The following is an 18,589-nucleotide window of genomic DNA, read 5'->3' as shown; positions in this document are numbered from 1 at the left end:
GTGAAAATCAATTTAATCCTGTTTCCAAAGACTTTTTTCGAACTTTTATTCTAAATTATACAATTTCACCTTACACGACTTCTCCATCAATTGAAGCAGTGAAAAGCAAAAGTTGTAACGTTTCTGCTAAATAGTTTAAGGGGGGTAAAACCACGATTAGAATACCGCGGAGATAATGACTTGTTAGATTGACACGTATTATAAGGCTAGATTCGACGGTCATGGGTTATGTTAAGTTTATTGAGATTGAATTTGTTTCGCGCTCGGCCGACTATGGCGCTGTAGGTTTCTCTGCGTTGCCAACATAAATGTCTAGTGTAAAAAATTAGCAGTCTCAGATTCATTGTCCCCAAGTGTACCTTGACAGTCTCAGGAAACTGGACGCTTATTGGAACGTGCGCCAAGTTTTTCTTCTTCTTCGACAGGCTAGCAAACTCCATCTAGTTGGACACAAGTGCGAAATCTCAATACACGCAAGCGTTTTGAGGTTATGTGAACTCAATTGCAAAACCATCACATTTTAAATGCTTAAAATTCTCAACGCAACATAATCTCAAGATGCCTATTAATTTTGATAGCTAGCGTCTGGAGGAAAGTGATATGATTTGGCGTTGACTGATGATTGTTAAAGATAACCAATCGAATGGCAAAGTTTTAAGGTCGGAGCAGCATACGGGCAAGGTAGGGTACAGAGAGTTTTTATACAAACATTTCCTGCCGTTACCGACTCGATTAACATTGCAATTGCGCGCCCTCGAAACCCCTTCGCTTGTTTCAAAGTAATACCCATAGTTGGCTGTCTTATAGCATACTTCAGTCAACGGAGTTAACTAATATGACAAGCAGACGAAAGACTCTAGAGCACATTATTTGAAACTACAGTGTAAGAACTATAGGTGGTTCAAAACACATGCTACAGTACAACGTTAAGTTACCATTTTTACAACTCATTTGACAGCTTGCACAGGTTGTCATGGAATTATGTTCGAAACGTTTACGCCAGGATCGTAACATTGGAGGACGCCATATTCCATTTGCTTGGATTGCTGTTCGTGAGACATCTGGTGCAGACTGATGAACTGAACTAAAATGCGGTCACTCAACAAATGCAAGTTGAACCCCCTACATATCTTACACCGCGATTGAATCTACCAACAAAATTACACGATTTAGCGCATGCGCATTTGCGTGTTCATCTGTCACGATATAGGGCAACATAGTTGTGTAACAGGGTTACGACTCGATTCTAGATAGCGATAGAAACATACAATATCCGGCGAAACCCTCACGGAAAAAATGGAGAATGATAACGTTGAGGACGCAAACTCAAATAAATCGTTTCTTTGAAAAAGTGGAAGAAAAAAAACACTTCTACAGAGACACACAGTCAACGATCAACATCTGTAGGCCGAATCTTGCAGATACGAATCTCGGGTTGCGGTGGAAGAACACCCGTATATACCCACTCCACTCTTCGTCCCAACGTAGCACATTGAAGGCGCATGGCATAGGCAGACAGAATTTGTGAACTTTTCGTGCGGCAACGGAAAGACTGCCATGCCGATGTCGCCGCCTACGTAGTGGAAGAATGAAGTGCTGCCGAGAACTCGATGGTCGGGTTGACAAGATAGCGCTACAGAAGGATCGAGGGGGGAGGCTTTGTCTTAGCCGCCCTTCTGGCTGGCATTCCACACTTGAAAGATACCTATTTCAGTCCAAGAATTATAATCACTCCGTCGCCTGAGGCAAACCGAATATTTAGCCGCCGCCCCCCTCCCTACCTTTCTCTCTCTCTCTCTCTCTCTCTCTAGCGTAGAATTTCTTCACAATAGAGTCAAGAAAGAGGCTAAAACGGAAACCTGAAAACTTCAGAGGGTAAGATTTAGGCTGATCACCGTCAGAAACTTGACATTACCTCCGAGTTACATGGAGTAGCTTTTGACATTTTTTTTTTTATCCGTGCGCAAAGTTTAATCACTTGCATCCGAAGTGTTGCACGTATGATTAGTTTCTTTTCGTGGCAAAAATATACATATCGTTTTCTTAATACCTTCAAGGAGTTGCTGTTCAAGTTTTACGTGATAATATTAAAGATGATCATTTACAGCGCATTTCGGGCATAACCGAACGAATAAGTGGCAAATTTTTGTTTTATTCGTTAGCGGTATTTATCGCGTGAGTTATATATTATAGGTACATAGGTATGTGAAACTCGCAAGGAATCGTGGAAATAGTAGCAGCGCTATTTTGAACAAAGAATTGAATCAGAGAAGTAACGGTAATCAAGTTTTAAAAAATTTTGAATAGCACGATAAATATATTCACCAATGGGATACGCATTTAAAAAAAATTTATAGCATATATTATAGCATAACTTCGTAAAATCTGCAAATCATTGAACAAGTATCTCTGTATTCATTTTTTTTTTTTCTTTTTGATTTCCAAATTGATGTAGCATCTAGAGTTTTGTACATACACCGATACAATTTTTTGCAATGATTACAGAATAGTTAACGGACGGAATCAAGGACAAGCTCCAACAAGAAAACAGCCATAACCTAACGATGCCGCGAGTGTCACGTGCGAAAAAGACAACCCCCCCCCCCAAAGAAAAAAACCATGCGAAAGACTTAAGTAAATAACTATCTGGAAGAAACGTGAGGAGATGAAGAACCCTGAGGGCTCGAAGGAGATGAGACCAACTATAAATGCGTACAACGGACTCGCGAGTATCGCGCATTCTATCGCTCGGAGCCTGGAATGCACGTAGAGAGAACACGATGAGGCTACGTGACCTCGATTCAAGATCTGGCCGGTCCAGAACGCGAGAGGCGACCAACCCGGCCAGGACATGATCCTGTCAAAGGAACGTCAACGTCATTGTAGCCACCATAACCGACCAACAAACCCAACTTGGTAAACCGTGATCGGCAATAACGACGGAGGCCGAAGTACACTTAGACTCGCTTCCATGATGCCGAGGTAGATAAGTACACATCCACATAACCATGCCGATCATAACTGGGAGGAAAAAGCATATGCGCGACCGCATAATACCAACTCTGGGTGAAAAAAAGAACGATCATGGATAGAAACGTTCATCCCAGGTGCTTTTTCTGACAACATTTTACACCGTAATCATCTGTAGGTATGCCAGTTGGTGCAGTACAAAGATCCTACATGCATGGATGTCGGATTTTTATTGCACGGGTCAAATATCTCGGCAAATATATCGAATTTTGTAGAAACTGATACCGATCGAGTCGAGGTCTGGTTTCAATCGCTGTTTTTGATCATTTATGCATGGCGTTTGGACCAGACCTGATCGAAGATCTTCAGGCTACCTGCAAAAATGTAATTATGGATTTGCATACTTCTTACCGCATATATTTACTGCTTTCTAATTCTTAATTATTACTAGCAACTACCTTGATCAGCATTATTATATTAAGATTTACATTTCCCGAGATGTTTGCCCAATTCACTCGAAAAGGGACAGCCAAGTGTAAGATATACTGTTTTTCAACTTTAATCTTACAGGTATACCTCATTCAGGGAAGACGCGCAATATTAAACAATTAAGATAACACGTTTCATTACATTTTGTAGTTGAAACGAATTTTCCAGGTTAGAATTTCAAATAATTGAGGCAGTTCCTCGGAAAGGTTTGGAAAGCATTTGTTATTGGGTGGGAAAGTTGATTCTTCAAAGAACGGTCCGAATTTAATGCTTATGCTATTTGAAAATTCAAACGTACACATTTTGTATACGTTGGCCCGCCTGCATCGCAGACAAAAATATCGCTGCGGGAAAATTTCGTTGACCAATGAGATTGAACTGTTTGGCACATGCGCAGTTGATTTTCAAGTTTAGACTGTTGAGCAAATTTCAAACTCTAATACCTACGAATAGTAAATATATACACAATCACGGATTTCCATTATAATTCCCCGCTTTACCCGAATCTCCCCTTATGATCTCCCAGGGATGTTTTCAGCTTCAAAGGCTCACGGATATTACGGCCTAGCTCTTCTACAAGATCACCGCCAGATGCTCCTCTTGAGGTATTCCTTGCGTGGAATGCAATATTTTTTCGGGGCATATAAGTAGGACCCCTTCCCAATCATTCGTAAATACATAACACAAACGTGCATGGGTTTTTGTGACATATTTTTTCCCAAAATTGTTACCACACACTTCCACACAAATAATGAACAATATTTCTCAGCAATCCGCACTCCATATACTAAAAATTTGAGTCAAGTCCGAAGAACAGGCATCAAAATATTGTAGAACAATCAAATTTAAATCAATGAAAACTTGTGAACTTGAACTCATTCGTAAGTTAGACTGGCGCTTAATAAAAATGAGTTATAATTAATTATTACACCTAACGACAAGCTGGAATCGAAAATTTGTTATGAATTGTATTACTAAACATAACCCCTAAAAAGTCGGAGTTAAGAAAATTCTTCTGATTGTGGCATTTCTCGAACTTTTATTATTATTATTATTTTCTTAAACATTCGGTGACGCTCCGTTTTTGTCGTCGTAACGGATATTTTTACAAGAGTAGGATAGTTTGTATCAGCCATCTAGAATTATTCGGCATATATAAATTATTAAACAAAAATGTGACGAGCATATCATCTCCATAAAGTGATGTATAAATTTAACGATTTTTAAAGTCGTAATTTCTGAATAAATTTTCGGTAACTTGGCTTTAAATTTTTCTAGTTCAATAATATGTATTCATACTTTATTGTATACAAAAATCAGTAAATTGTCAAATATTCGGGTTCGTGCAAGGAATACTTTACTGAGAGTGATTCTTGCTAACCTTGTTTTTTGTGGTAAAATAGTCTCGAACCCAACCGTCGTTTTTGTTTTTTTTTTTTTCATCTTGGCAAACATTCCGACCGCTCTTACCTTGCTTCAGTCTGCCGGTAAAATAACATTCAGATTCAGAGTGTGTTTCCTTATGAAAGTAATCTAAATCATGGCTTCGTTCCCTCCGCAACATGCTCGCAGAGCTGGAAACACTACGCGTGTAGATAAGCTAAGAAGTTGATGCAAGGCTTAGATGCGTTAACTCGTCCTCCTCGTTTTGCAATGCTTCTTGTACCTGCATCCTTGATGCAGAACTTGTCGCATACCGCACAAAAAAAAACTCAGTGTTTGTGCAGAGGCTTCAGCGTGACGGCTTCGCCGGTACCACACAACAGGTTATGAAGATATCAGCAGAGTAAAGGAGAGAGGGAAGCGGAGGTGACACAAATTTTTTCGTTTGATTCCAAAACTGGTGACTTCGGGCAGTGTTGCCAATTCAGTGATTCCGTAGCTAAATCTCAAGTTTTTGAACATTGAATTGAAATTCTTTTCTCCGCTTTACGACACGTCTCGACCACGGTGATCTTTTAAGAAAATTGGTGAATTCTAGAGATTTTTAATAACCGATGTTTTTGTTTCACTGTACGACGAGGCCGATGTCCCATTATCCGGAATCAACTTGCGAAGGAGCATCGGATAACCAAAGCCTAACGATTTTCCGTCCGATCAGTAGACCAAGTTTTAATAATGTCCGAAAAAGTTAGATTATACTTTTTGTTACCGACCGTCGGTACTTTACATAACCACAAGTATTTTCACTGATGTGTTCTCGCAATCTAACTATTGTGTGGATTGTTCGTTTTTTGGCGAATGCTGGAGATTTCTGAGGTTTTAATATCTAAAGTAGGCTGTATAAAAAATGGACTATTTTTTTTCCAAAATTCAAGTCGAAAATGTTCTTTCAAATGAAGAGGATAGAATATTGTCCAAGTTTAAGCTCTTAATATTAATATTCAGAGGTGTATCATCGCGACTTTCTATTTCCCATTTGAACAACATGGGACATTTTTTTTTAGCTTTGGATTTTCATAACTCACGAATACGTTAGAGTGCTGATAAAACCAGAACGTATTGTTGTAAGGAATTGAACGCTCTACAAAATAGGTCTGTTATCATTTTATGATAAATCTACACTTTCAAGAGTTATTAAAATTCCTTTGTTGACCTTTGACTTTTGCAAGTTATTTAAGGCTCTTTGTCGACCTTTGATCTCAAATAACTTTTGAAAGAGTTAGATTTATCATAAAATGATAAGAGACCTTTTTTATAAAACGTTCAATTCGTTGAAGGGAAATAGAAATTCGCGATGTTGTACCTCTAAATATTGCTAGGAAGAGCACAAACTTGGACAGCATTCTTTTTTCGTCATTTGGAAAAATATTTTCGACTCGAATTTCGAAAAAAAACCAGTCGATTTTTTTGATATTGTCCAATCTAGAGATTTCTAGAGATTTTTGGATACTGATATAGCGATATGTTTTACTCGACGTTTGGCAACACCGACTGCAAGTATCGCACATCGAAAGGGATGGTACTATATTGTAATCTTAAAAAATGAGATTTGAAGTATATGCAGGATAAATTCTACCGCACGTGAAAGGATCATCGTTAAAATCTAATGCGCACGACTCGTAAAATCTTGTGAAATTATTTGAAATTTCTGAACGGCTACTAAAAAAATACTAAATCTTTTAGAGATGATATGTCTTATGACTTGACTGATCAACAATCTTCTTATCCTTTCTCTCGACTAGGGATAAGTTTTCGCCTGTAAATATATACGAAACTGAAATGATCATTTGAAAACAAGAGTGAGCTGAATCACAGCCTGAACCTAAAGCGGGCATCCTATTTGAACTAGGTTTCTACACGATATTTCTTACGAATCTTCCCGAGAATTTGATTGTACTTAAAATTTTATCAGCTTTTTTCTGGCATAGGGTTTTATTGTCTTCGATATTTTCATGCCATTCTGCGCTCCCGCAGAATAAAAGCAATCAAATAATAATATAAATTTTCACATCTATTTTTCATTTACTTAATTTTTTACTTCATCCGAAGCCATGAGAACTGTCAATCCGCAATTTTTTTATTGGTTATTCGCAAAACTATTTTTTCCTCCCACGGTCTGAGTATTACTCTATTTTTAATAATTAGAAGGCTAAAGAACGGGTTTAAAAAAATATATATATATATTTCCGAGTATATTTCCGAAACGAGGAAATTAAAAAATTTGAAAAAATTCACGGAGTGCCTTTAATTAAGTACTACTAATTTATGACCAATTATGAAACAGATCCAAGAGAAAAAAAAAGTGGCTGAGTCGGTAGTGAACGCCTCGTATGTAGTTTTAAGTATAGAAATACGTGTAAGATTCTGTAAACAAAGAATCAACGGGGGCTGCAAATATTTGAATAAATAAATCACCAAGAAAACGAGAGAAAGCTTGTTTAGAGGTAACAGGCATGGACACATAAGTATAATACCACCAAGTACAAGTAAATATGCAACGGATAAACGAAAATAGGGATGAATATTCATCTACAATATACATGTATACGGCATTCCATGCCAAATCGAACACCTTCGATCCGAACCATTTTTTATTTGGTTAAAACTTTTAAGGAGGCGATAAGCCACATCTTCAAAATCCCCGTATTACGTAAGCATTTCTCTTTTTTATAGAATCACTTTTGAGTTATAAATATTTAAATCTTCCCCAAGTTCCACTATGTTTGAAATTCTCAAAAACCTCGAAATATTCGTGTTTTATTATAATTATTTTAAGATTGACACTATGATGTAGACATTTTTTCTACATCCTTGAGGATTTGGAAAAACTTGGACTCGATAAGATCAATGTTGAACGTGTGTTGAAAATTTCATCTAAAAGAAAACGAACCTCATGACAAAATTATGATACAATTGTTTAGTTTTTCAAGCATTTCAGCAATTTACATCGATTCAAATTTAATTTAGCTTACACCTCTTCAAAGTTTTGATGCAATCAAAAAAAAATTAGCATCACGTGATACATAATTTTATTAACATGCTTTTAATGCGGTGGAAAAGCTTTCAGGGCATTGTCGATTTGTTCAAAACTTTCAAAATTGATTTTTGTCAATCTGAAACACTCAGAGTGCTCAAGGGATAATAAAAATTATTCCTCGAACAAGTTTGTATGTATGTGTCTCAAAAGCGGCTCAATAAACATAATTTTTTTTTTTCATAAATTGGGGATTTTGAACATACCACTACCATTTGGAAAAAAAAAATTCAACAAAATCAAAGATAGTGACGGTCATAATCGATCGATTTGACATGGAATGCCCGCGTGTAGTTACACGTAAAAAAAACATCCGTTATACCCACACACTTGTAAATTCCTCTAGAATGTTCTACACTTCTTGCGTTCGGCCGTGGGTATAATAAATAAAAATAAGATATAACGTATATCCAAACGTCTTGGCATATACATAGTTTTGGCCGATCGATGACCCGCATAAGATTTCGTCAAACTGTCAATCACTTCACACGAACAGGTCCCCAATAACTAAATGCATACATAAGTCATAGATATGGAGATCGTGCAGGTCCAACTATTCCGAACCCGCACAACGTACGGATTCCGCTAAATGCACGCTGACTCCTGTGTCTCTTTCTGTACGCGAATACCGCCAAATCCCCCTAGGGGAGGGGGGCAATAGAATGAATAAACGATGACACATCGCAAGAACACCGAACAGCTATGTTCCGCAAAGCGATGAAAATGAACGAAAAAAGATTCAGCGATCACCGTACGCACGATAAATTGATTGGATCGCAACTTTTTGCCGTAAAAAATTAGGGACTAAGTACAACGAACGGTTCATTTTAAGGGGTTTTGCCGTTTCAAAATATCGATCTGTTTCCCGCAGACTGTTATTTGTTATCACTATAATACGCGCGTCGCAACTTTTCCAACTTCCTCGTAGAGTGTGGAAAAGTTACGAAATTACAATGCTTTGATATTTCAAGATGTTGCATATTCGAAAGCGAAATTCATTGCATGAGAAGAACGCGCAATTTTACAACGGTTACTCATTATACCCTTAGACTCGTGAGAAACGTGCAAATTACACCTCAAAAATAAATATTCAGTAAAAAAAAAGAAAAAAAAAAAAGAACATATACTCGCCAAAAATTTCCCAATGTCCCAGAACGTAAAATTTTCCTACTATCGCGTTTTCCTTGGACATACATACGGAACGTAGAGTCCGAAGCAAGGAACTTGACTTTACAAATGAATGAGATAAAATTTTTTTACAAATTTTTTGAGGAACAAAACCGTCTGATCTTTTATAGTAATTTTTTTTGATATCGGATGAAATCTCTCGATATCGGTTCGACAAATAGAGTAAGAAACATGTGTATTTCAAAAAACATCTGAAAATAATTACTTACCATGTTGTTTCCCCACAGAATATTCGAGATTTTATGTCAAATTACAAAAGTGGGTACAAAATTTGTTCCTTGAAAAAAATTAGAAGTAAGCAGTAACCAAAAAAAAAAAATTCTGAAAAAAAACACGAGTACATTTTGTAGCCAACGGCACCGCGACGTAAAAGAAATATCCTGGATACATAGAACCAAACGTTGGACAAATTATTATGAAATGCCGGATATGTTGTACAGATACGCAATGACTTATTATACAATTTCCAACACACTTGGAGACGCTCCGCAACTGTGCGAAAAAGGTTTGTAAAGTATCGTAACCATACAAATGCTTACCGCATACCTCTTCACTCGAGGACCAAATAAAAGCCTAACTCCGTCCATTAATATTCAACTCAGACTTGACTCCGAAGCTAAGACCGCGAAACCGTTCTGCGCCTACAATCAGGCATTTCTGTACTGTTATACCTGGGATATCACCATATTACGTTTAATCACAGGGACCAAGTTACGCGGATTATACATGTATGAAGGTTGCATCCCAAATTCAGAACCAACTGTACCGAGAGAAATTTTTAGTTCCGTTTACCGCTCAGTCCTAAACTATTTTCATTTTTTACCACAATCGAAAAATATAGTAGCAAAACTTTGCAGGATCACAAAACAGCAAACAATCAACGAGCTGGACTCGGTGAATCAAAAGTTGGTAAGCGTAAAAAAAAAATATCCAACAATATTAATGAATCCGAGCAATTTCCAATATAGCAAAGCAAAATTAGCTGTTTGAGAAAAGGTTTCATAACGTTAACGTTCAAACTGATTCAACTCTGGTATTTTTTATCCGATTTTAATAGTTCCGGGCTAAATTTTTCAATCATAGCGATGTCCAAAAATCACCTAAAATCAAAAAACAAAATACTTATCTCCAAACTGGATGAAAATAAATTTGTACAAACTGTATATTCCGACAGATGTTTGTCAACTATTACATTTACCCGTACAACATGTTACAATGCAATATTTGTCCAAAAAATTTCAGACAATTCGTGATGTCTTCCAGTGAAATGAGTCCGAAAACGCTAGAATCGAATCAACAACAGGAAAACTCGTTAGTTCGCGCCTTCAGGAATGTCTTGAATTTAGTAAACTACGATAAACATAACACTTATTTTGAAAAGCCGACTCCTTGAGACTCGTTCTAAAATTCCGCAATAATGACTTTTTCCCGGATGTTCCGTTACATTAACGTTGCTAACTTCAGTCTCATTGTTCGAATTCGCTTATATTCATTTCTATTGCATAAGAGGGTTGTTGTTTCATTCGTCATCATTATCAGTGGCGCAAATAACATTACTGAACATTTTTTAAGCGGTTCTCTTCTCCCTGAACTTTCAGACTCTTAATTGCTAATACGTAACAAACAACAAAAAAAGAAACCAACAGAATTAAGCAGCTGGTCTAATTTTCGCTTCAAACAATTACTGTCACGAAACTGCATGGTCGTATATCTTTGCGAGAGACAAAGAAGGACGAAACACGCAAGCAGGTCGGCTATGCGAGTAAATATACGTACAAATAATTCTCAGAACACGATCTAGGACAGTGAGCATTTAGTAAAAGAATCCGTTTAGGAATTCCGTGGAATATGTAAATAATTAAAATGATTATGCAATTTTACTCCGCAGTATTGGAAATGTTTCTGAACACGATTTATATACCAGTAAAAATAACACATGAAATTGAACCACGCAAGGTTAACGCGTGAAGAAATATTTAACAGGATAAAATCGCTTTTGAGGCCTTCCCAATAAAAACATTTATTCCGAACGAAAAGTTGACAAATTTTCCGTAAGGATCCTAAATTTTCAAATACATATAACCGTACCACAGAATCATGTTTGATCTAATGTCACGCATAACAAGATCTAAGCAAGATGAGGCAAAAGTTATCAGGACAATCACGTGTATGATGAAATGGTTTTCGTTTAGTTCCGCAGCTGTGAAGAAGGAGGAGGAGGAGGGCAAGGAGAGAAGTTACATCGACCTTTCACGCCTCGTCACAGTTCACGTTACGCGAAGGTGAATAAATGATTTTAATTAAATGTAACGACATCTGAAAGCGTGCATGCTTCTTGCTCGACGATTATTATCACGAACACCATTCATGATTCAGTGTCGTACGCTGCAAGTACCTATTGTACTGATTCCGAATGACAATGTCGAAGCTCGACGTGAAAAGACAGAGGATTGTGCGTATTTATTATTAAGGCGATACTACACTTGGGTATTACGCTTGAACGGAACACGGTTGAATAGAATTTATTTTTACCATCCAACAATTTGTATAAGACAGATTGTTAAAGTCAGACATTTAAAGCTCGCTGCAGCTTGTCGAACGACGAGTGGCGAGCTTCGGTACAGAAGCTTCCTACCATTACCGACTCGATCAACATTTTCATCCTGTAAACGAGTCGGTAGGTGTAGGACACTGTTATTACCTCCGCGCCATTTCGCCTACTTCAAAATAAATACTCATAACTCGCAGTCTCCATCGATCTTTATTCTTTATCTTTATCTTTAGACATTGAAGGTGAATGAACAGTTGTAGGAAAAAGAGATAAAGTCATCCGAAGAATCTTCAGGAACGTTATTTGCACGGATGACAGAGAACAAAAACGATACGACATCCCTACTATATGAGGGAAATGAATCTGAACACATGAATAGCGCAAGCCAAGATACCATCAATTGGAGAAAAGGATTTATCAATATGATTCTTATGTTTTTAAGTTTATTTTATTCATCTTCAGAGCTCGCTTGGATGAAATTTTACAAATAGTTACCTCCAAAGTGGTTAAAATTGAATTATCAGCACGGTATAACAGATATGTATTCGAAAACAATAATATTTTGTCGTTATGACTATGATACAATGTGAAATTTATGAAAAAAGTCTTCAGAGTCAAAAAATATTGGAAAGGGATTTGAAAAAAAAAAAAAAAACACCATAATTCAATTATTTTGAAACCTTTTCGTGCCCACTTTCAGGTATTGGCGAAAAATAAGACTGCCGGTGATTTTTCAAACTGTTCTTTTTCTCTTCCCAACTTTTGATTCAGACAATCTAGTCGAATGATCGTTGAGCGAGCCGCCGTCAAGGCGACTCCGATACGAGTCGGTGGAATCTGATAATCCAACTAAACGGCGTAATGCTGACGCGGTGCGTTGAGCTGCCGGGATTCTCTCGGAAAGGAGAAAGACTCTGAAGCGCACGCGGCCTATGCTGCAACCGCCGCGTGGAGGGAGAAGAATAACAAGTATTTTCGATTTGGAAATTAACACGTGAGCGACCGGCGAACCAATATCCGACTGACTGACTGACTGACTGACTAATTGACAAACTCACCTCTCCGCCGGGGGCCGAGACGTTCATCCAGCCAGAGGCGGCATCCCAAATGCCATCGGTTTTGAGTAATCCAACTGTACACAACAATAATCGTGCATACGCGTACCGGTCGGTACGCGCGCGACAGATGATCGCGGCGGTAAACTCAACACTCGTGCGTTTCTTACGTACACACAGCACACCGCGGGAAACGAGAAAGAAAGAGAGCGAGAGAGAGAGAGAGAAAGAGAGAGAGAGAGAAGGAAAGAGAGAGAGAGAGGGGGATAGAGAAAGAGAGAGAGATAGAAAGATAGAAAAAGTGAGAGAAACTCGTAAACGACGTCTATCTCGAGTATCTATCTATCTATCTATCTATCTTATCGACTGTGCTCGTAGAATCGCGGGCACTCACTCGACTTCCGATGCACTTACGGGCAGAACACGCTTCCGCGACTATAATTTGCCGCCGAAATAATTGTTCACATTCTGGGATACGCATTCACCATTCTCACTGCACCACCTCGAGCACCAGTTTATCACCAACCCCGTTTAGCGGCTCGCTGACGAATGCCAAGTGCAAAGACGCCGCAAGCGTGCACAGAGATCGCTGCTCTGAACTGACTTGCGACAAAAACCGACCAGCGGTACCGGCAGTCGGCGGGTGACTGTTGGCATTCGGCACACGCCGATTCCTCCAGGTTCGGGCTCGCCAGTCGCCGCGAGGTGCGCGCCTAACTAACCTAACCTCGGCGGTCAAGCGCCCCCTTCGTCAGCGCCGCCGCGCGACCGATCCGCCAACTAATTTCATTCTCCCATGCATACCTGTTAGGCATTCTCTTCGCATCGAGAGGAACCACGGTATCGTGCTACACGATATTGAGGGAAAAAAAAAAATTAACAAGCGGTGGAAACTAGGAGTAAGCGAACAAGTCAAAATCATTGATCGAATATTTTGAATTCTACGTGCGATTCGAATTTTTCGAATTATTTAGGTCAATTTGAATCATTCGATTTTCATTTCGTACTGGGTACCTTAACTAATGATGGAAGAATAGCGATTGACCTACTCCTGCTAGCTATTGTCGAGTATAGTGTGAAATGGCACTAACAATAAGCCGTACCTAAGGGCACTAAATTGTCAAACTACCGAATAATTTGAACTATTATTCTAGTTGTTCGAATATTTGGATTCGATTGTCATCTCTTTGACCACTATTCGGACACTCCTGTGATAAAAACAGTGTTTTTCATTAATTTTTTTTTTTTTTTCACGAGGCAACAATTCGATCAGGTACTGGGTACTAGGTACTATTCGATTAGGTAAGTAACAGTTTATCTGTTAATTTAGTCGGACTCTGCGTCCCAGAAATTGAAATCAACGAAAATAAATCCGTGTCACAAAATGTTGAATTAATTGTTATTCATTATTCGAGTCTAACAAGAGATGAGTCGAATGTTTTCAGCGTGATATTTGAAACTTGAAATTACCCAAAAACTTGTACGAAGGGTGCGACAAGACTAATTGACAAACTGTACAATCAAGTACACACGTTAAATACCATCAAGCATATGGTTTGTTTTATTTGGTTTAGTAGCTAATAAATCCCATACTTTTAAATAAAAAGGGCATAGCCGGATAAGCAGGTCGAATCGGCCCCCGCTGAATTTTTTATCGGTACTTCAGGGATCAATTTGGACCCAAATGAAAATAATTCAGTGAAAATTTCAGCTATTAATCTTAAATTTTTTTTTTAATAGTAAAATTAAAAATTTTTTTTTGCTGATTTTTTTTTAAATACTTACGAGTAAAAGCTGTGAAAAAATTTTTTTTCTGATTTCTAGACTAATAGCCGATTTTTAAACTAAAAAACAAAATTACAATTATTTTTTTTTATGCCTATTTTAAAACATGCAATCACCAAATTTGGACAGAATACGTCTTTTATACCCCTCTGTACTCAGGAATTTTTTTAATTTTTTCGTCGCATTTTCAATAATACCGGGCGCTGTGTAGTTATTAATGAAGACAGTGATGAAGATTGACGAAAATATTAACAAATATTTTGATGACCACTTACGTTTTTGATGAATATTTTTATGAATAAATACATTTTATAATTAGTTGTAAGTAGTGTTCTAAGCAGTTGAAATATAAAATAATTAACAAAAAATTGGTTTTTAATTTTTTTCATGACGTTGCACCAAACCAAAAAAATTTTTAAAATTCCTGAGTACAGAGGGGTATAAAAGACGTATTCTGTCCAAATTTGGTGATTGCATGTTTTAAAATAGGCATAAAAAAAAATAATTGTAATTTTGTTTTTTAGTTTAAAAATCGGCTATTAGTCTAGAAATCAGAAAAAAAAATTTTTTCACAGCTTTTACTCGTAAGTATTTAAAAAAAAATCAGCAAAAAAAAATTTTTAATTTTACTATTAAAAAAAAAATAAATACTAAAAAATAGGTTTTTTTTCAATTACTCGGAAACCGTTTAAGATTAATAGCTGAAATTTTCACTGAATTATTTTCATTTGGGTCCAAATTGATCCCTGAAGTACCGACAAAAAATTCAGCGGGGGCCGATTCGACCTGCTTATCCGGCTATGCCCTTTATTTCCTACACGACTTCACCTTCGGTGATGTTATAGGGTGCAACTAAACCACATATACATATCGAATCCTCTTGTCATTAAACTTCCGTTTCTTCGTGAAAATAATGATCTTCTCGTTCCTCAGCTTAATGTTTAATCGTTTTCTTATATCACCATCATACGAGGTGATGAAAAATAAACACAGTGAACAATAACAATGATGCAAGAATTTTGTTTGGATACGCACCTGCATGATGGAGAATTCCGACAACAGTTTCGTGTTTTACGAAACTTTGTCATGACAGAAGCAACCAAGTTTTTCTTGTGGTATCAGCACAATTTTTGCTGGCCGGAATATTTTTCCGAATTACCGTAGTTACATCAGTGTTTTTGATTAAAAAAATCCAGATTCTCTCTGATTTATCGTAACTGCTGTAGATGCGTCATGAAATTTGATCGAAAATAGAATACACTATTGATTGTAAAAAGATTTCTGAAAGAATAATTTGAAAATCCGGAAACAGAGGCTTTTGACCCCTCTTAACCAGAGATACCATTTCGTAGCAAAATCACAGCAACTCGTTATGAATGTTCTCATACAAACAACATTGTAAACAGGCGTCTATTCCAAACTTATCTACAAACAGTACTAAAATGGCGCGGATATTGACTCGTTAAAAACGCAAGTCTTTTTTGATTGCAATTGCTTGGAAGCCACTTATAATTGGTTCGAAATTATTTTCAAACCGTCAAGTTTGTAATCATTTTGAAACCACTTGAAATCGCTTAAAATCTCTTAGACGTCGTTAGAAACTCCTTGAAGTTAGGTTGAAACAAGTTCGAAACAAATTCGAATTATGATTAAACTGCTTGAAAAGTTAAGAATCGCTTTCACTACTTTCAAAATCGGTCTTCACTTGATACGTCACTCTAATCGAATGACCCGTCGGGCAAAATATTTTTACAGAAATTGATCGCAATTTTCAAGCAAGACTTGAGAGGGATACACCTTCGTCTGCTTCAATTACAATCGTAGTAAAGTAATTGTATGCGAATGTGGGAAAAACCATTTGTTATCAATTCACTGCATTCAATAAAATCGTTGTACATTATTGCTATTCTCTTTGCAGTGGAGACAGCTACTACCAAGTTTACCGTTTCTTGTAGCTTTATTAACATTGAAAATGTTATTACCAATATTGAATTCTATTAGTATCTAAACACGAACTGTAATCAACGACCATTTTGCACATTAGATGTTGATAATATTACAATTTAAAATACGAAACAAGCGTATCCAGCGAACTCATCGTAGTTGAATAAATATCATACGATTTTCACAGGCAACGTGTAGAAAATACTCATACATGACTTTGTTCAAAGTTACATCTTCATCACGAGATAATCAAAAATATTTCTATGCATATTGTGATACAATGAAAAAATTTGTACGATCGATTGCGACATTGATTGTAGCACAATTAAAAACGAGTTCTTTACGCACAGTGATCTCGAACAAGCGCAGTATAATATACTTATACTTGCATGTACAAAATACATACATATATACATACCTGTGTCATTACGCAGTATTATTTATCGTTATCACATTCATTAATCAAACCTTCAACCTGACCATCGATATTGTATGATTAATTATTTATTCCCTCTTCGTGTTCCCATACCTTCCAATACACGTACAGTATTACACAATAGCATACAATAGGTGCAACTCGGTCAGAGACTAAAAAGTAAAAAAGCACCTCTGATACGGAACTGCGAGAACACTTCACGGTTGTAGTAATTAATCTTTCATCTAGCTTGGTTTTTTATTACTAAAATGAGGCAAAATTAGGGTAAGAAGAATTTGGTGTAAGTTTCGTGCACTATATATCAGTTGCGGAAATAAAACGCTACCGAAAAAAACATAACAATTAGAGCACTGCAGTGAACTGTTGTCGTACGCATGCAGAGCGGTTGTATATTTAAATATGAGAATTATTCAAATGAATATGTTAGTTAACACGATAATTTTCCTGATTTACGAAAAACTATTGATTTTTAATTCATGAACATCCTTAGTGGTAAAACGCACAAATTTAACCCAACTATTTCCTTGTATTACCCGAAGAATTATTAAATGTAGTGGTAAATAGACAAGACGGTAACAATTAGCCGCCAGATGCAAACCAAACTGACATTTGCAACCCCAGTAATAATCTGAGTAAGGACATTCACATGGCTTGAAGAAATTCATCAGATTTTTAGAACCAGCGGCAGATTACTACGATCAGTGCAAAAAAATTGTTCGGAAAATAGCCGTCTCATTGGAATAAACTTTTTGTTTTTATCGATTTTTACATACAGCTTGATTTACCAGTGCGATACAAAATCTAAATGTTTTACGCGCTCTCAGTAGCACCCTCGTTGCTTCTCAAATGAAACTTTCCTTCACAGGTGTTGGGAAAAACAGCGTGTATCACAGGTGCGAATGGGCGATATCTGACTCGCGCGATTAGGGCGCTCGCCTTGGCTTATGCAGTGTTCACACTAATACTCGAGCAATTGCAGCACCAGCGTTCGTACGAATGCAGTACTTGCCTTTGTGGCTCACGCTGCAAACTTCACAATCATCGGAAATCTTCCGTTTTCCGCACTCGTGGCATAATAGTATGTTGGCAATCATGGGAGCAAATACAATTTTTGAACGCCGAACGTAAGTTTGCGATATGAGTCGTAGGCGAGCGCGGGCGCGAGCTGAAAACGAATAAATGCAAATACGTGAGGGGTAGAAGGATCGTATCTCCGTGGCGCACGCGGTAGTTTTATATGAGAAAAGCATTTTACGCGCTTTCGATTTGTCAGCGAATGCGCATGCGCGTAGTGTAGCAACGGGTACTTTATGTACCGAAAACACGCATGCAAAAACGCGTAAAATATACTTGCGTTACATAATATACCTACTATTTTATAATTTCCCGTATCTTTTTTTAACGACAAAAGTAATTAGGGAAGTTCTTACGATCACCCCGAAAATGAAAAGTTGAGTTTCCATGAACGCCTGGATGTTTATGTGTAGGCGCGTGTTTTTTGTAAGACGATATCTGGACGACGAATCAACGGTTGCGGATGATTTTGGTCTCAATCTTTAATTATGAACTCTCTAAGTTTTGGACTTTATCGACCATGAACAGACGTATTTCAGGGGGCCGGATAAAACGGATGTATTTTGTTAGGAAACTAGAACAAACGTATTTGAAAAAATGCTACAGCATGCGTGTATAAA

General features: G+C 37.3%; 1 protein-coding gene across 3 annotated transcripts in view; it reads right to left on the bottom strand.

Moving 5' to 3' along the window:
- The window catches only part of LOC124214016 (protein expanded), a 143,997-nt gene extending 130,635 nt beyond the window's left edge, over window positions 1-13,362 (bottom strand). For 2 of the 3 annotated variants that reach the window (XM_069134215.1, XM_046615954.2), the window contains exon 1: window positions 12,734-13,362. Coding sequence is in view for 1 of the 3 variants with exons in the window: in XM_046615956.2 (XP_046471912.1) it covers window positions 12,734-12,760 (27 nt within the window). In the remaining 2 variants the exon portion in view is untranslated. The remainder of the gene's footprint in view (window positions 1-12,733) is intronic. The other variant, XM_046615956.2, reaches the window with a different exon arrangement.
- Window positions 13,363-18,589: the final 5,227 nt, after the last annotated feature.

Source organism: Neodiprion pinetum, chromosome 3 (assembly GCF_021155775.2).
Source record: "Neodiprion pinetum isolate iyNeoPine1 chromosome 3, iyNeoPine1.2, whole genome shotgun sequence".
Taxonomy (NCBI): Eukaryota; Metazoa; Arthropoda; class Insecta; order Hymenoptera; family Diprionidae; genus Neodiprion; species Neodiprion pinetum.
This window is presented reverse-complemented; position numbering and strand designations above follow the sequence as displayed.